This window comes from Henckelia pumila, chromosome 4, assembly GCF_033568475.1.
Source record: "Henckelia pumila isolate YLH828 chromosome 4, ASM3356847v2, whole genome shotgun sequence".
Taxonomy (NCBI): domain Eukaryota; kingdom Viridiplantae; phylum Streptophyta; class Magnoliopsida; order Lamiales; family Gesneriaceae; genus Henckelia; species Henckelia pumila.
The window spans coordinates 211,888,007-211,907,991 of NC_133123.1; the positions used below are offsets into that span (position 1 = coordinate 211,888,007).

General features: G+C 34.5%; 1 protein-coding gene across 2 annotated transcripts; it reads left to right on the top strand.

The window, feature by feature from the left end:
* Positions 1–8,549: 8,549 nt before the first annotated feature.
* Positions 8,550–11,628, top strand: LOC140863324 (probable fructokinase-7). 2 transcript variants are annotated; one of them, XM_073266680.1, is made up of 8 exons: positions 8,665–8,803; positions 9,269–9,484; positions 9,585–9,802; positions 10,012–10,224; positions 10,483–10,680; positions 10,773–10,913; positions 11,085–11,201; positions 11,302–11,628. In XM_073266680.1, the coding sequence occupies exons 3-8, from the start codon at positions 9,662–9,664 to the stop codon at positions 11,434–11,436; spliced, it is 945 nt and encodes a 314-aa protein (XP_073122781.1). In that variant the 5' UTR covers positions 8,665–8,803; positions 9,269–9,484; positions 9,585–9,661; the 3' UTR covers positions 11,437–11,628. The 2 variants fall into 2 exon arrangements, with proteins under 2 accessions (XP_073122780.1, XP_073122781.1); XM_073266679.1 differs by lacking the exon at positions 9,269–9,484 and having other exon boundaries at positions 8,550–8,803.
* Positions 11,629–19,985: the final 8,357 nt, after the last annotated feature.

A 19,985-nucleotide genomic window follows, 5' to 3' on the forward strand; every position in this document is an offset into this window, starting at 1 on the left:
TTCTCGAAAATTGAAGACGCATGAGAATAATTATCCAGTGCATGATCTCGAGTTAGCCGCCATTGTATTTGCGCTCAAGATTTGGAGAAATTATCTTTATGGCGAAAAATTTGAGATATTCACGGATCATAAGAGTCTGAAATATTTATTCACTCAGGCGGAGTTGAATATGCGACAGAGACATTGGATGGATCTCTTGAAGGATTATGATTGTGAAATCAAATATCATCCAGGTTTTGCTAATCTTACTGCTGATGCCTTGAGTCGGCAGGTGAGACTTTCTGCACTTCAGACTAGTGAAATATCTCATATGGTTCAGGAGTGCTATTCATTGAGTTTTACACTCAAGCACAGAAATGGAATTCATTTGTATACTATATTATCTGAGCCAGCATTGTATTTTCGGATCAGAGATGCTCAGATATCTGATGTTAAGACTCAGCGTTTGGCACATCTAGCCAATGGGGGTAATACATATGGATTCCATTTTCAGACAGATGGTTTATTGTGCTTATCAAATCGAGTGGTTGTACCTGATGTTACGGAGCTCAGGAATGATATTCTATCTCAAGCTCACAGGAGTCGATTGTCTGTTCATCCTGCAAGCATGAAAATGTATAAGGACTTGCGAACCAGATTCTGGTGGAAAGGGATGAAGCGGAGTGTATATCAGTTTGTTTCAAGATGTTTGGTTTGTCAACAGGCCAAGGTTGAACACCGACGACCAGGTGGATTACTGCAGAATCTTGAGATTCCCGAATGAAAGTGGGAGCATGTGACTATGGATTTTGTCACCCACTTGCCTATGACTTCACGTCAGTGTGATGCTATCTGGGTCGTTGTTGACCGTTTGATGAAATCAGCACACTTTATTCCTTGCAAACGGGAGTATTCTTATGATCGCATGACACGCTTATATATCCAGGAGATAGTGCGATTGCATGGAATTCCAGTGAGCATAGTCAGTGATAGAGACCTGCGATTTACCTTACGTTTCTGGGGTAGTTTTCAGCAAGCGTTGGGTACCACTCTGAGTTTGAGCACTACATATCATCTGGAGACTGATGGATAGTCAGAGCGGACGATTCTACGTTAGAGGATATGCTACGTTCTTCTGTCATGGATTTTGGCTTATCTTGGCAGGATCAATTACCTTTGATCGAATTTGCCTACAATAACAGTTATCATCGTAGTATTGATATGACACCTTTCGAGGCATCGTATTGCTGAAGGTTTCGTACTCCGTTATTCTGGGATAAAGTCGGGGAACGACAAGTCGAGGGTCCTGAATTGGTGCAGCAGATTGTAGACAAGGTAGATTTGATCAAGCAGAGGATCAAAGCTGCTCAAGATCAGCAATCCAGTTACGCTAATATTCACCGCATGTCACTTCAGTTTGAGCCTGGTGAATATGTGTTCCTACGAGTGTCACCTTTTAGGAAGGTGATGAGGTTCGGTGTGAAAGGCAAGTTGTCACCTCGTTTCATTGGGCCTTTCCAGATACTGGAGAAGATCGGAGATGTTGCTTATTTTTTGGCGTTACCGTCATCTCTTTCCAGTATACATAATGTTTTTCATGTGTCGTTTCTTCGACAGTACATAGCTGATGAATCTCATATTATCCAGCATACAGATATTCAGTTAGAACCAAATCTGTCTTTTGTTGAACGACCACTCCGTATCCTAGATAGGAAGAAGAAAATTCTTCGGAACAAGACTATACCACTTGTTATCTTGATTTGTCTTTAGATTTTATTTCGCGGACGAAATATCTAAAGGTGGGGAGAATGTAGTAACCCAGATTCCATTTTAAGATAATAATATGTTAAACATGATTAAGGGTTGGTGATTAACCAATTTCGGGGTTTAATCGGACTTCAGAATCAAGAATTGGATTTTCATTTTTCTGAGCCAGTTTGGATGGTCTGAAGAGAACTTCGGACGGCCCGAACTCAGAAACTCGGGCGCTCCGAAGATGGCTTGTTGACTTCGGAGTTAAGGCAAGTTCGGACGATCCGAACTAAGGATCGGACGGCCCGAACTGCCTCATGCCATGCAAGCAGGATTACTCAGCCATGGATTTTGACAAGTGTCGGACGAAGAGAAGTTCGGACGATCCGAACCTAAGTTCGGAGGCTCCAAACCCGACGTGGCTTTCATGCATGCATTGAGCTGGAACGAACGATCCGAACCCCAGTTCGAAGGGCCCGAACTTGACCAGAAATTTTCCTATAAATAGGACTCATTCGATTTCAATTTGAAATACAAATTTTCGAGTTTCCTTCTCCAGTTATATAGTGTGAGTTATACACTTGAGGGCCCTATCGGTTATAATCGAGGTTCTGGAATAACCAAGGTGTGGTTATAGTTATCCGGGACCAGCGACTCCAAAGGGCTATCTACAGACGAAGGTATGGTCCAGGAATCTATTTAAGTTTTGGGAGTACTTATTAGCTTAGTTAAGGCTTATAGAACTTGTATAGTGATACGGTGAACTTTTGAATATAGGCTTGGAACCTAGGATCTACTATACTTGAACTAGCCTAGAGGTACGTACACATTGACTGAGATTTCCAGCGAGTATATATGTTTATATGTTGCATTTATTTGGCATTATTATATGGCATGATATATGATTTATTGTTTTCCATATTCATATGTCATGTGCATATACACGTTGAGCCTATACCTTGTTATACCTGATTATAGAGCCGCTCAGTTCTATACTCGATAGTCTATCACTGAGAGTACCGCGACGGTGGGGACATGTATGTCTGACTACTCTGGTGTACTAGACGAGTGTGGTTGCACCCAGCACTCATGTGGCGCTGGTACTGAGCATGACTTTTCAGATGACCATTTACCAGTCATCATGTTGCATGCATTATATACATATGTTTACTCTTGTTTATGTACTGGGCGTTAGCGCTCACATCCTAGTTGTTATCTTGGACACCCTATTCCATGGGGCAGGTCGCAGGATGGATAGAGCTGGTAGTTCAAGGCAGGACTAGGGAGCAGGAGCCTTGAGGAGTTAATTATACAGCAGGATTCGATATAGCTGTATAATGTTTACTTTTATGTTTTTGATATGGTTGTATCACTACAGTATTAAGCCTGGATTTATTACTAAGTTGATATGTAAATTATGGATTATGTTTCCGCACGTTTTTACTTTGTTAAGAATTTTGTTGTATTAAGTTTAATGCATGCTATTAGTTGACAGTTAGTAGGTGATTTCATGCAGGGTCACTACAATTATGCTCTAACTCTGATTAGGTAGTGGATCCGGGTTGGGTCGCTACAGCCCCCCCCCCCCTCTCTAGCCCCGTCTCTGCTGGAACAATTTCATTTTGCATAGTACTCTGAACCCAACAACTACTCAAGTAAACTGCACTGGACAAGTATTGTGCAACAAACTAGTTCAAAAAAATGATAGTAGGAGGAATCGAATACCTGACCACTGACCAAGTGTTTACCTATTTCACTAACTTGAACACCCCTTGAGAGACGTTTCTAACATTATTGATTTGACACCAGATATTGCTAACACAATATCGGACTAAATGCTCAAAATGCCAATTCATAAAAAAAAGTAAGGGAAAAGATTTGTTGCACCCTTCTTCTAGATCAATGATCTCGTCAAAGTTCAAACTATCTAATTCCTTTTGTTTCAAAAAAAAGAAAAACTATTTATTTCCTTATTAATTTATTGATTCCTTGATAACTTTTCGTACAATAATAAGCATTTGGAATCTGGATAAAATTCTTAATTCCCAACCCCTCTCGTCAATCTATTCGATGAATATATATATTTTTATTATTTTTTTGTTTATACAATAAAACACCGCTGCACTTTGCTAGATGTAGACCTGGCCAAGGGCCGGGTTGGGCCGGACCCGGCCCGGAACCAGCCCGTGGTCAATGGGCCGGTTAACCAGGTCAACGAGCCCGACCCGGAACCGGACCGGACCGGCCACTAGGCGGTCCGGTCCCGGTTTTCCCTTAGGAAAACCGGCAACCCGGCGGGTCCAACCCACCGGGTTGAACGGGTCCGACCCGCCGGGTTGGACATGTGGCGCCCATCAGGGCGCCCAGATCCAACGGTCACTAGCAAGTGGCCGTTGGATCATTCAACGGCCATGATCTTGTGGTCGTTGTCGACCCGCCCGACCCGGCGGGTCAATCGGCTAATTTTTTTTTTTAAAAAAAAAAAAACTACTTTTTATGATTTTATCTATAAATACCCCCAACCTCCTTTCATTTTGTTTACACAATTCTCTCTTCATTCTCTTTATTCTCAATTCCTTTTAATTTCTTGAATTATAAAAAATATCAAGTTTCGATTATTGGTTTATTTTCAGTTGTTGATTTATTTTCATATTTATACAATTACAAATGTCCGGAGCGGGATCAAGTCATAGGGGTGACAAAGAAAAAGGAAAGGAAAAGAGCATCATAACACCCGAGGTCGAGTATCCTCAATTCAATGTCGATGGATTTGATCTTGAATATTCCGATGATGAAATTCAAGAAATTCAACAAGAGGCGCAACAAAGACAACAAGTTGAACAACCACCACCACCACCACCACATCATCATGCAAGTCAAGAAAGTATAAACGATCCGGCGGCCTCTCAAAGACAAACTCGAGCGGTGCCTTGCCCGACATTCGATATCTTCACCAAACACTTCGACAAGGTGACGCTTCCCTCCGGTGATTTGCAAGCCAAATGCAAATATTGTTCAAAATGTTACAAATTTAAACAAGGAGGTGGTTATGGAACTTTGACGCGGCATATCAAAAAAAATCATCCTATGAAAATTGGTATTGATCGTGGTCAAACTCAAATTCCGGCATTCTCTTCTCAATCGGGTAATGAATCTCAACTATTTAAATATAACGAAGCTAGATTTAGAAAAGAAACGTCTAAATTTTGTGCGGTTGAACAACTTTCTTTTAGTTTTAGCGATAAATTATCTTTTGAAAATTGGCTTTCTACAAGTGCAAATCCTTCTATTAGACGTATTCCAAGAAATAGTCTCAAACGCACAATGAAAAAGTTAGTCGTTGATCAAAAGAAAGAATTAATTAAGGAATTTTATAGTTTGAATAATAAAGTTTCTTTGTGTTCCGATATTTGGAGTGATCATTGGCAAAGTTGTTCATATATGGGTATTACATGTCATTGGATTGATAATAATTGAAACATTCAAAAAAGGTTGCTTGCATATAGATGTTTCAACGAATCACACAAGGCACAAAATATTTCGCAACTTATATTTGTTATTTTAGAATAATATGGTCTAACTACCAAAGTTTTTTCAATGTCTTTTGATAATGCTAGTACAAATACTTCTAGTATTAGTGAGCTTATTGAAATATGTAAACCATCACTAGGTGGCAAATTTTTTCATATTAGATGCACATGTCATATTTTAAATTTGTGTGTTCAAGATGGACTAAAAAGTTTAGGCATACATATTCAACCAATTAGGAATGCTATTCATTATTTATGGACGCATCCTCAAGTTATGAAGCAATTGGAAAAATTTTGTAGAGTAAATGGTATGAAGCCTAAGTGGTTTTCACGAGATGTTCCAACTCATTGGAATTCAACATATAAATTGTTATTATCCTCTTTTGAATATAAAGATTTATTATGTACATTTTTTCATCAATTTATTCAAGCTCATGATATTTATTTGTTTTCAAATCAATGGAATATATGAATTATTATTTGTAAAATTTTAAAAGTTTTTAATGATGCTAGTGACCAATTATCCGGTGTTTATTACCCTACTTCACATTTAGTTTTAACACATTGTTGCAACATTTCTTGTATTTTTCATGAACATGTTAATTCTAATGATAGTGTTTTATCTCAATGTATTCTCGTCATGAAAGAAAAATGGGAAAAATATTTTTTGCTCATTCCTGAAATTTTTTTATGTGCTTTTGTTTTAGATCCTAGACTTAAATTAGATGGCTTAAGCGACATGTTAACATTATATTATGAATCTTTGGAGCCTATTGGGAAACGATTCCTTCTATCTCATTGATTTTGTTTAATATTAAAACTCATTTACTTGATATTTATAATGAATATAACATCAAATATGGTGGACAAATTGTTTCACATGAAACATAATCCACTGCAACTAGTATTGTTTCTTCTAAACTTACTAAAGTACAACTTTTATTAAGGGAACGGACGAAATGTTCACGAGGATCCTCAAGTTCCAGTCAGGAACTTGAGAATTATTTTACCACTACTTTTGATTTTAGTGATACAGATGAGGAAAACTTCGACATTTTGAGATGGTGGTCGCAAAAAACACAAATATATCCAATTTTGGCTATAATGGCAAAAAAAATTCTAGCTTGTCCGGTTTCAACAGTTGCAGTGGAGCAAGCATTTGGTATTGGAGGAAATACATTGGACGAGAGACGTTCTAGCTTAAGGCCGGAAAACTTGGAAGCCCAATGTTTTCTCAATGATTGGTCAAAAGCCGCTACTCGAACACAACATATTCAAAGTGATGAAGAAGACCAAGATGATACCGAAGGAACATCCGGAATTACGACGGGAGGAAATGCGAGTGAAGTAGAATAAAATGTAATAGATTTGTAATATTAAGTCATAAGATATTAAGATGTTAAAATTCTAATATATTGTTTATTTAATAAATGTAATAGATTTTCATTATGAAGATATGAAATATTTGATTGAGATTATTTAAAGAATATGTCTTATTAAAAATTTGTTTAAAAATTTAAAAATAAATAAATTTCGAAGGTGTAGTGTCCCAGCACCCAGCGCTGGGGCGCTGCACCTTCGAATTTAAATCGAAGGGGCAGCGCCCCAACGCCGCCAATGCAGCGCTGGGGCGCTGCAAATTTTTTTTTTTTTAAAAATGGCACGGTTTGGCTTGGACCCTGAACCGGCGGTTAATCGGACCCGGACCCGGACCGGAACCGCCGGTTCACCGATCCGGACCGGAACCGGCCATTGGCGGGCCGGTTAAGGGTTGGCTAAATGCCAACCCGGACCCGAACCGTGGCCATGTCTAGCTAGATGTTACGATTTTGAAAAGTAAATCGATTAGTAAACTTGGATACGAGTTTGAAAAGAAATCGATTAGTAAACTTGGATAATTGTTGAAATTAATTTATATACATATATATATATATAAATTTTTTTTTTGTTTTTTCAGACTTAAGGTTCCGTTTGAACATGTATTTTAAAAATATTTTAGTGTTTATGTGTTTGGATACATTTTTTGTAAAATTTTTTAAATTTTTTTTAAAAAATTGTTATCCTAGTATAGTTTTTAAAGAGTATTTGAGAGACGTTTATAGGTGTTTTTAGAATAGAACTTTGGAAAATAAAGAGGAACAACATTACTTTTGAAATGTTAAAATATTTTTATAGAACAGTTGTCTAAATACATATTTATCCTTAAAAAAACTTTTAAAAAAATTTATAAAAAGTTTAGAAAAATATTTTTATAAAAATGTTTTATAAGTACATCTTTAAACGACACCTAAGTGTTCATATTCGCTCTAGTATACTTGGAAGAGGACGGCTTCTTCTTGTGTTAGATCCCAAGTAAATCTGGATATTTTTACAGTATATATCCACTTAGAGTAGATTTTTCGGACCAAATCAACCATTTGTTTGCGATTTCTTATCTGCCCCAAGCATTGTTTATTTTCCAGAATAAATTATATCTTCCAAATATGATGTCTTCAAAGACTCCGAGAGTTCGAAACCAATATGCTCTTGTTATATTTTTTCAAATATTTTTGGTTCTTGAATCTTGAGACTTCATTTTCTTATATACAAATATAAATATGCTTTTCCTATTTTGCAGAATAATTTTTGGGACAAACTCCAATTTAAATGCTTGCCTTATTTAGAATTGAGTGATTCCCGCCTGAAAGACTTGGTTCACTTCACAGTTCACACACAACCCACTATGGCTTATGCCTCCTACACAAAAAATATATTCTCTGCCTCCCAAATATATATACATTTGTTTTTATACTCATACAACAAAAAAACCTTATTTCCATTTCTATTTTTTCACAACATATTACCACATTTTTTAATTATGTTTTCATATATTCTCTGCGTCCTTAATATATGAACTTGTTAGTTTTTCTTACAAAGTAAGAAATTTATTAGAAAAAAACAAAACTTATAAGCAAACTTTCTATTTTACCTTTATTTAAATCATTCAAAAATAGTTACATGTTTTCCAAAGTTTAGTTAACTGAAGTATAAGAAAATTAATAATAAATGTTGAAATGAAACTATTTATTTACGCAAAAAACTCGTATTAGACGATCTCATGAATCAATTTTATAAGATAAATTTTTAGATATATTAAAAAAAAACATTAGTATTACTGCAAAAATAGTTCAGCTCAACTATATATGCTCAAAATAATAATATCTCACAAGACTAAAAAAGAAAAGAAAGACTATAATATTATATTTTTGATTATAATTTTGAAAAAACAAGAGAGAAGAAACAAAAAAATTCTACAGATGTCTACGAATGAAGCGGTGTCAAACGAAGGCATCATCAAATCTCACACACATCCAAAATCTATAAAATCAATCGATATAGACTTATGCCGTACACAGCTTCTCAACTTCAAGAAACCAATTCTATCCAAGATTTCACTTATTTGACATCACCCACACACACCCACCACAATCTTCTATATTCTGTGTGTTTTCTCGAGTTCCTGTTGGCGTACCGGTGCAATATGGCTAAGAATCCCATTTCAGGTCGATATTTTCCCTTGCTTTCTGTCTGTGCAACTACTTGATGGTGTTGTATGATGATTTTTTAATTGGTTGAAAGTGTGGCTCGTTTCGGTGAATCGATGAATCTGATTTAATATGTGTTTCTTTGGGTGTTAAATGTAGTTTCTTTTTTTGTTTTCCTTGTTCTCTTGATTTTTTGATGCGTTGGATGAGAGGGTTATCCCTTGTTGAGTTCAGTTAAGTTTCTGTTTCTTGAATTTGAATGGCAGTTTTCTTGATTGTTCTTTATGGTTTTTTTTTTTCAAGAATCAAGAGTGTATCATTATTCATCATATTCTTTTTATTAATTGCTGATTGAAATATGAATTCAGCTCTGGTGTTCAGAAGCATTATTCATTAGAAGGGATTGGGCATTTCTGTCTGTTCTTCATGTTTTTCTTATTTTGGGCTTATTTGTTGTATTCCACGCTCATGAATCATTGTCAGATCACTTTCTATTTCCTGTGGTCCTGGTATCCCGTTTGCTCATCGTGATTGAATGGTAGTGCACCGTGTTTGTGTCTCACCTGGTGTATCATACGGATGCTCGAGGAAACAAATGGTCGAACTTGTTCCATGTCTATTCATGCCTGCATGGAATGAATTTTCCAGTTTTCCGGTTTGAGTGGTGGTTTGAAATTCGTCTACCGTAATATAATACCCGTTAAGTTTTATAGCATGATGATGCTGTTGATCTATTGGTTCATTTATTTCTTATATTTGTGACTTCACATGTTGCTTGTGGATTATTTGGGCATTGCAGATGATCTTAACAATCTCTCCTTGAATAAAAATGGAGATTTATTCAAAAAAGGCTCTCTGGTTGTTTGCTTCGGGGAAATGTTGATTGATTTTGTTCCTACGGTTAGTGGAGTTTCACTCGCTGATGCTCCTGCCTTCAAAAAGGCCGCAGGTGGTGCTCCTGCTAACGTTGCTGTTTGTGTGGCTAAGTTGGGAGGTTCAGCTGCTTTTATTGGAAAGGTTCTTAACTTTTATGTAGCTTGGCTAATTTTTTTATACTAATTTTTTTGGGTATGGGAATTCTAGGAAGGTAACGAATTAATTGAATGTTTGTGCCTTGATGTGCAAAATTGATTATAAGTTTTTTGTATCTGAAATAAATAATTTCGAATCGAGCTTTCTAGCTTAATCACGTTCGTCTATGAAAATCCACATTGTTTGCTTCTCAGGTTGGTGAAGATGAGTTTGGGCGAATGCTTGGAGACATACTGAAAAGCAACAATGTAGACAATTCCGGTCTGCGGTTTGACCCCTCTGCAAGGACTGCACTATCATTTGTCACGCTCAGAGCCGATGGTGAGCGGGAATTCATGTTCTACCGTAATCCAAGTGCTGATATGCTCTTGCACGAATCGGAACTTGACGTAAATCTTGTGAAGAGGGTATGATTTTTTCTTTTGGTGTTGATATCATCATGGACATTGCGAGAGAATCCTTAGAGGTGGAGTGAGGTGGGCAATGAGGGCAATTTAATAAATTTGAATGGCAAAACGTATATCATTATTTTAAAAATATGTATTAAATTTCAAAACATTTTCGGTGGTGGATTTCCTCCCGCTAGATATCCACTGACCCCTGCAGATTATGGCTATTTAGCATGCTTATTTTTTAGTTCAGTGAGATACATTTATTGAATACAGGCAGCCATTTTTCACTATGGCTCAATCAGTTTGATCGAAGAACCTTGTAGGTCTACACAACTTGCTGCTATTAAAATTGCCAAGAAATCTGGTAGCCTACTTTCCTATGATCCAAATCTGAGATTGCATTTATGGCCTTCGAAAGAGGCTGCTAGAAAAGGCATAATGAGCATTTGGGATCAAGCAGACATTATCAAGGTATGCACAGCCTACAAGAGGGCGACTAAATACAAAGGTTTTGTAGCATTTGCTGTATGATACTTATATTTTCATGCTCATGAACATCACAGATTAGTAGCGAAGAGATCGCATTCCTGACCGAAGGTTCTGACCCGAATGATGATAATGTAGTGTTAAAAAATCTTTTTCATCCAAATCTACATCTTTTACTTGTGAGTGAAGGTGAAGCTGGATGCAGATACTACACTAAGGTATTTCTGGGTATACAGTTCCAAGAAATCAATAAAAGTTCTGCGCATAATTTTGATGTCTTTCAAAACAAGATGGCTGGAAATGGACCATTATAACTAATAACAACTGCGGCTATGCATCGTTATATTTCAGGCTTGTTTCTGATAAATCGTTGACCAAATTATGTGCAGACTTTCAAGGGAAGAGTTCCTGGTGTGAAAGTGAAACCAGTTGACACAACTGGTGCTGGCGATGCATTCATGGGTGCAATACTATGTTGTTTAGCCAAGCACTCAAATCTTTATGAGGTACCATCATATGTTTGAAACCTGGATCTGTTCTCTTTTGTATCATTCAGCTTATGCTCGAGATCTTTAAGAGTTTCTTTCATGGAAACTATCCCAACAGGATGAAGATAAGCTGAGAGAGACCCTCTTCTTTGCAAATGCATGTGGTGCCCTCACGGTGACTGATAATGGCGCAATCCCAGCATTGCCCACGAAAGAGGCAGTCCAAAAAATTATGGCAGAAAAGTGTTTGTGAATGAGGAGAAACAAGAAGCGAAATAATAGGTTCAAGCAGCTTCATGTTTTGCTGGGAAATAAACCTGGAATATCAGTATTTGTTGCAGTAGAAATTATTAGATTTGTTGGAAATTGTACGAATCTTCGAAGAGTTGTAGTTTTTAATATGAATAAAATGTATCATCCAGGTTTTTTCTAAATAAAATCACAAGACGAAATTTTTACCATTTGTTGCAACGTTATAATAAATTAAATCAAGGGATGATTAAATGTGGGACGCTGGTAAAACAACAGTTCAATCCTGGACGAAATCTTTTGCTACATTTGAGTTTTTAAACAGTCCTACATTTTACTCAAATTCGACATTAAACACTATAGATGAATAAAATACAAAGTTTCGTTTGACATTAAAAGCTATAGATAAATAAAATACAATTAATAACAGTAAACACATTTGATTCGTCTATTTTTAAAAAAGAAATCGGCAATACTTATATATCAAGCACGATAAATGATCAAAATAATATATGGTTGGTTTTTTAAGGCAACTTTGAAAATAGGTATCTAAGCCAAACAAAAGTTTTATTTTAGTACCCAAACTTGTTTGTTCCGAAAATGCCCTTGTCTTTTAATCATTATTATTTCGTGAATTATCAAATGTGTAATCGGATTCAAAATCTGATTCACTTGATTCATCAAGGTAATAAATATTTTCATCGTCTGATGAACATTCAATTGTTTCAACTGGATAAAATCCAATAGTTTATAATTCTTCTAAAAGTTTTAACTTTGTTTTTCTTTTCGTTTCGTTTTGGACATTCGTTTGCATAATATCCTTCTTCATTGCACAACCAACATGTGCAATTCTTTCCTTTACCTTTTGGGCAAGGTGGTTTTTTGTTATCAAGTTTTTTATAGAATTTTCTTCTATATGGTTTTCTGAAGAAATTCTTTTTAAATTTTTTTTTCTTATAAGGAATGAATTTTCTATTAAATTTTTTATTGTTGAAAATATGATATTATTATTATTATTATTATTATTATTATTATTTAAAGTTGAATGTTGAATATTGAATATTGAGTTGTAAAATGTGAAAAATTAGTGTGTGATGATATAGATGATGATATATTAATTTTTGGACTAATCTTCAAATGAGATCTATAAATAGGTCTTCATTTGTGATGAAAAATACAATTGAATTGAGAGAGAAAAATTTGTGAAGTGTAGAGTTTGATATATTTTGAGTTTTGGAGTTTTTATTTTTTACCATAAATTTTTATTTTTTCACAAAATTTATAAGGTTTATTCTGTTTTTGTCGTTTTAGATGTTTGTGTGGCATGTTTGTTTTACAACCATATTCTTTTACTGTAAATTCCATTTTGTCACAACAAAGTTTATTGTTTTGTTTGTAAGATTTGTATATTCTTTTATTTAACGTTATTTATGTATCTCTTTGTTATTATATCTTTGATAAAGTTAATAGCTCCTCCCAAGGTTTTGGCATAAGAGCTTGTTAAGAATTCATCTTTACTGTTTATTGGTATATTAGGTATTTTATTAAAAATACTTAATTTATAATGTTCTTTTTTTTTATCAGTATCTATTAACTGATATAATTTTATTTTCATAATCACAGATAAATTCTTCTAAATAACATAAAATATTGCATAATTTGATATTATCTAAGATAAAAATTGCTCTATTTTGTTCTATGGTTTTTGCTACTAGATTAGCATCATTGTTTGATACTCCTAAAAATTCTTGATACATGACATCAACAAATAGTTCAAACTATCGATGTCCTGTCATCCCTTGTGGTAGGTTAGTTATTACTAGGTTTTCAGCCCAAGTTCTCACTGCTCCTACCAAAGTCATTTTTATCATTCCATGAGTTAATACTTGTACGTTCTCACTTTTATATAATAATGGTGTTAATTGAATTTGTACTGATAGTTCATTTGCCCAATGATCTATCCTTGATTTTCTTTCTTTCGTAGTAGAACATCCTAAATCTAGAATGTTTTGTTTTATAAATCCTGACGTTTTTGATTCTCTAATAATATCTCTAACATCTTTATATGTTCTAGAATATTGGTCCTTATTGTATTCAAATCCTTCATTTTTAGTTCCACTACCACTGCCCCCTACATTCATTCGTAGTTGTGGTCTAGATTCATCTTCTGAAATATCCATATCTCTATATTGTTCTGATTTTCGATGAGAATGATACAACTCTTCTGTATTTATTCCTATTTTTTCATAATCAGATTGATCTATTTCACTAAACATCTCCATACTTAGTCCTTCCATAAATAAGAGGATTTCTATACCATGATTCAATTTTAAATGGTTCTTCTTCTATTTTTCCTTTTCCTTTATCTTTTGGAAAAACTTTCTTAAGATAACTTATTATTTCCTTACTATGTTTTTCTTGTTCTATTATTAGTCTAGTCATAGTTAAATCAATATATTCTTTGAAATTTTTTTCTAACTCTTGTATTGTTAGATGGATCTTGCTAATTTTATTTTCTAATTCTTCCAAATCTTTTTCTAATTTTATTAAGGATGTCATTATGATAAGGTTGATTCATTAATAATAGCTTGTTTAATTTTAAAAATATTCTGATTCATTGTTCCAATCTTTTCAAGGATATCTTCATAATTTCTAGCGAATGATAATGATCTCCTTGGTAAAGAATGTTTCGTTATTTGAAGGTCATCTGAACTCCATCTTTTATGGGGATTTATTTCTTCAATAAATACTTTCTTAGGTGTTTCAACCCTTGTGATGTCTTGAAAGATTGTTGGAATCACGGTCATTTCTTTAAATTGTGAATTGTGCGAATGTACATTGTTTGATAATGCTAATCCAACAACATAATGTATGTTGATTGGTGCATTTTCTGATCTCATTAGATCCTTTCTTTAAAATGGTATTCGAGTGTTAAAACTCTGTTAATATCCTTATCCTAAATAGAAACTGAGAATTGCCGATATAAATAAAATTTAAGTTTTGAATAACATAAATTTCCTGTGATTATTCCTAATATGGAATCTTCATAGTTGTTTATTCGTTTATCTTGTACAACAATTTCAATTAGTGAATCAATTCCTTCCCTTAAATGAGTTGAAACTATTATTTCAAGTCCTCTGATAAATATATATTTTAGTTTATTTTTTCAGATTCTTTTGCTCGTTTCATAATTGACTCTACCTCTGATGCTGTTAGAAGCAGTATTTCATTTTTATGTTCAAGATTTATCCGTAAAGATTTTTCTTTTGTTTTCAGAGAATAAAATATATGATTATTTATTGTGTTTAATATTTGAGATATTTTAGTAAAAAATTCCTTGACTGATTAGCAATTGTTGCGAAGAACTGTCGTTTTTAAGTTTCTTAATTTCTAAAAACTTTTGTTGATTGAATGTGATATTTAAATCATATTCTTTATTATTCTCAAAGTCTTCGATTTCCAAATCTGCCATCAATAAATAACAGAAGATCTTCTCTTTTTGAGATCTATTAGTCTTTGTTCAATATCTGCTATATCTTGAATTATTAAATCATCTTCTTCAAGATTAGAAGAGTGATTTAGGGCTCTTTCATGAGCCTTTAATTGTTCCTTAGTCATATCTATTCTAAAACTAATATTCTTAGTAGCCAGATTAAATATGCTAAGTTTATATTTTGATCGTACTGAAGTACATATCTTATTGATCCAGCATTTTTGTTCTTGAATCTCATTTCTAGATCTTATAAACATACTTGTTTTTTTAAATGTTTCTTCAAATTCTTTTCCTAGAGGTGATTTGGATTTCTTAGATCCTAATACCATAAATATTTTAGTAGGTCTCTAATACCAAATTGCGGAAATCTCTTGATTATAATCATATTAATCTATATCTTGTGAATTGTTATTACCAAATTGTTCAATTAATTTGGATTTTAAATAACATATTAGTTGATTCATCAGATTATACTTTTCGTATATAAAAAAGAATAATGGATCTGAGTTTGACATATTTCTAATTTGATATTTTAACGCTTGAAGTTTTTTTTATTTAAAATGTATATTTGTAGTTTAATAGTCATTCCAGGCATGTTTAGAATTTTTTTGATACCAGGTTTTGAAATTCACAGATAAATGACAAAATTTATTTATAATAGATAAATGATTTGAATCCAACTTGATTCCATTCATTAGTTACTATTATGAATTTTAATTGATAAATTGATTCGAAAATAGTTAAGTCAAAATTATTTATATGAAATTCATGAAATATATCATATTTATGATCATATTCAGTTTCAAACCAATTTTTAATTATTAATTTTCCATTTCTTATAAAGGATAATGACATAATTTGTTTGAATTAATAGCACAAAGAATTGAAACCAAAAGATTAAGATATACCTTATCTATTGCCTTCGATTTTCTTGATTTGGCAGAGGCTCAACCTTTCTAGTCCTTTTTCCACTACCTGTGTATTTCAGCGACATACAACGGACTCCAGAGTTTACCTATCAAAGAAATCGTTTCAAATAGATAGATAAATCTATCTTTAGATTTTCAATCCTTTGGCTATATTTCTCTTAGCCAAGAATTTGATTCATATTATTATGATTTTACAATTCGTCTTCTTATTATTCATAAGCTATTTTTCTTCTTATGATATTCAGAAGATATATCAATGCATGAAAGAGAATTTTTGCACTGAAAATTTCTATCTATTATTCATTCGAAACACAACTCCTTATATAGGGGAGTTTACAGAGTTGAAAATGCGTGAAAAGATAAGAAGCATAAAGAGATAAGATTTCTTTACTCTTAAAATAATGAAGAGGGACCACTCATCGAAACTGCATAATAGAAAACAGTTCATTTATCGTCTGAATGGACACATTTTCATGTGGTGTGATCCACGATTATAATTTTCTTACATTGATGATTCGCTGTCTGTATCACTAGTGGCTTCAGACCACTTTCTTTTTTTTATTGTTTTCTCTTCTGTAACAGCTGTTTCTTTTGTCTTTTCTTCTGTCTTTAGGCAATGTCCACATTTGTGAGTGAAAATCATTGTACCTAATTTCCTGCATAACACCTGTTGAGTTTCTCTTGTCATGTCAACTCTTGCTTCATAGATCGGAGCTTCAAATTGAGCTAACATGACTTGATCTTTCTTTTGGATAATCTCTTTATGTCCAGTGGTTAATAAAATTTTACTTGATGTAAAATTTATTTTAACCTTTGAATTTTCATCAATCTTTCCAGTTTTTGAGATCATGTCGATTAATGTATTTATTCTTATCTCTGGAATTGTTGAGATATCCATAACTGGTTTCTCTTCATTTGATCTTTCAAATAAGAACTTTTCTTTATTTCGTCGACATTGGATATATACCATTGGATGGTAGAATTTGTTACTATCCCAATTTGAAAGGGTTGAATGAATGTTCAACGTTAATACTAGATCATCTTTGAAGACTGCTTTCTTAAACTGGATAATACTATTTCTCAGTTGGTAGGAAAATAGTTCTATCTCTTGATTATTTGGACTGACTTCTAATCAGCTTAATAATCCATTTGAGAAAAATCTTGCGATTTCATGCGCCGGTGCTCCTTACAATGTTCTTGTTCTTGATATGCTTTGTGTGTCACAAGTTTGTAGCCAAGATCCTGCAGATGGTTTGACTGTTCTCAAATAGTTTAGTGTTTCAAAGAACTCAGTCTTGAATTTTTCTGTAAAATTTGTTTTTTAAAAAATTTGTTTTTGCGGTAGCAAATTGACCATCTTTGTAAGGCCCGAGATTATTTAATTTTAATCCGAAAATATTTAATTTGAGAATGTTTAGAGTTTAGATTTAAATTCTAATATTCTTAAATTATTTAGGATTGAAATTGAATCAAAAAGAAGTTTCAAGGGCCAATTTTCAAATAGTGAAGAAATGAGGGGCCAAAGTGCAATTTTCAGAATTTGAGTGGGATACTTGGCTTTTAATTGAGCATGTATGTGTATATACTTGCACTTATCAGATTTCTATCAATTCCTTCAGCCAAAAAACCGAGATTCATCTTCTTCCTTGCAATTTTCATCTTAAATCTTTAATATCTCAAGATCCGTCCGGCCGAATTAAATTCCGGGCATAGTTCCGCGATCCTTGAAAGAAGAGCTTTGATTTGGTGTAGGTATCTTTATGATCCAGCATATTTTGAAATTGAGATGATACAGAACTCAGAATTTGATGTTAGATATGTGTTCTTGAGATTCTATGTGTTGTATTATCAATTGGATCGAAGATTGGATGCCGTTTGTGTTTCTTATGAATTTTTCAGCATGTTTTTTGAAATTACAGCTGCTGATATGCTGGTATATTGATGTATGTTTGCTGGTATATCATGTATATGAAGTTGGTTTGATTGATAGATTGGTTAGATTTCAGTTTTGGTTACCGATTCCGTACCGTTACGCCGTTGGTTTGAAAAATGATCAAGTTTGAGTCTATAGATTACATGAGCTGAGTATTATGTAAGTTCTTGCTGATATAATTGGTTTGCTATGCTATATTTTCAGATTGGTTTGAAGGTCATCGAACTCGGGAATTCAGCGGCGAAACCGGAATAGAATAGCTCAAGGTTTGCTTTGAAGATTATCATGCAAGACTTAGTTTGTTGAGCATATTTTGATTGAGGTTTTGTTGTGCAGCTAGATTAGATTTGAAGAGCCTTGAAACCAAGATTGAAAGGTATAAGACAATCTTAGAACAAGGGCTTTGTACATTCAAGAGATTTTTCTTGAATGCCCTTCCAAAACCACATACTATGTTCTTATACTATGTGTTGTGTTTGCTTATATACTTTCTTTGTTGAATCAACTTGTTATTAGTTGGCTTTTAGTTTTATGCTTCTAGATTTTGATGAATTCATATTGCGCCAACAATCCTTGCAATTTTAATGGTAGATTCGCCAAAAGAATTTGGACGTTTGGATATATATCGAGGAACATAGGAGATAGATCGACTCCTATTGCTAGAAACTCGATATGGTGTTTCAAATTCAGGGAAAAGAGTTCAACGCCACCCCGAAAGGGAGAGTAGGTGATATGAATCTTATGTATGAAAGGCAACATGACTACAACGAATCGCACCTCAATTCTATAACAAAAGAATTCAAAGATTTTGTCCCGACTTTGAAACAAGTAACAGATTTTGAAATCTCCACCTCTAGTTGAACCTGTAACTAGCAACAGAGAATTCACGATAGAAAACAATAAAAGATTCAATTAGTTTGTGTGTACGAGATATTATGCATATTTTGATAATTTATGCTATTTTTAATGTCTTTTATTCCTACTAGGAAACTTTAGGAGAAATCTTTGATATCTTTTTGATTTATTGTGCGTTATCTTTCAATATTTTGGGTTGTAATATAAATACTACAATATTCATTATTAATAAACAATTAAGATTTCTGATTATTGATCGGTGTATGTAAAATACGTCGGGGCGGGCGCGCTAGGGTGTAGCGCGGGCGTGCCGCAGTTGCGCAGGACACGGCGTGGGCGCGCCGATTAGACCTGGCCAAGGGCCGGGTTGGGCCTGGACCCGGACCGGAACCGGCCCGTGGTCAATGGGCCGGTTAACCGGGTCAACGGGCCCGACCCGGAACCGGAACCGGACCGGCCCATAGGCGGTCCGATTCCGGTTTTCTCTTAGGAAAACCGGGTACCCGGCGGTCCAACCCGCTGGGTTGAACGGGTCCGACCCGCTGGGTTGGACACGTGGCGCCCATCCGGGCGCCACATGATCCAACGGCCACTACCAAGTGGCCGTTGGATCATTCAACGGCCAGGATTTCGTGGCCGTTGAGATCAACGGCCACGATTTCGTGGCCGTTGTAAACCCGGCGGGTCGACCCGCTCGACCCGCCGGGTCGGCCGGTTTTTTTTTTTTTTTTTTATAAAAATCTATTTTTTATTCTTTATCTATAAATACCCCCCAACCCCCTTTCATTTTGTTTACCCAATTTACTCTTCATTCTCTCTATTCTCAATTCATTTCAATTTCTTGAATTATCAAAAATATCAAGTTTCGATTATTGGTATATTGTCAATTGTTAATTTATTTTCATATTTATACAATTAAAAATGTCCGGAGAGGGATCAAGTCGTAGGGGTGACAAAGAAAAAGGAAAGGAAAAGAGCATCATACCACCCGAGGTCGAGTATCCTCAATTCAATGTCGATGGATTTGATCTTGAATATTTCGATGATGAAATTCAAGAAATTCGACAAGAGGCGCAACAAAGACAACAAGTTGAACAACAACAACCACCACCACGTCATCATGCAAGTCAAGAAGTATGAACGATCCGGCGGCCTCTCAAAGACAAACTTGAGCGGTGCCTCGCCCGACATCCGATATCTTCACCAAACACTTCGAGAAGATTACGCTTCCCTCCGGTGATTTGCAAGCCAAATGCAAATATTGTTCAAAATGTTACAAATTTAAACAAGGAGGTGGATATGGAACTTTGACGCGACATATCGAGAAAAATCATCCGGTGGAA

Bases quoted from the DNA above. Each gene is read 5' to 3' on its own strand.
- LOC140863324 (XM_073266679.1), top strand. From the start codon at position 8,644: ATGCCGTACACAGCTTCTCAACTTCAAGAAACCAATTCTATCCAAGAT. The intron at 8,804-9,584 runs GTCGATATTTTC...TGGGCATTGCAG, and splicing joins GGCTAAGAATCCCATTTCAG to ATGATCTTAACAATCTCTCC. The intron at 10,681-10,772 runs GTATGCACAGCC...TGAACATCACAG, and splicing joins ATCAAGCAGACATTATCAAG to ATTAGTAGCGAAGAGATCGC.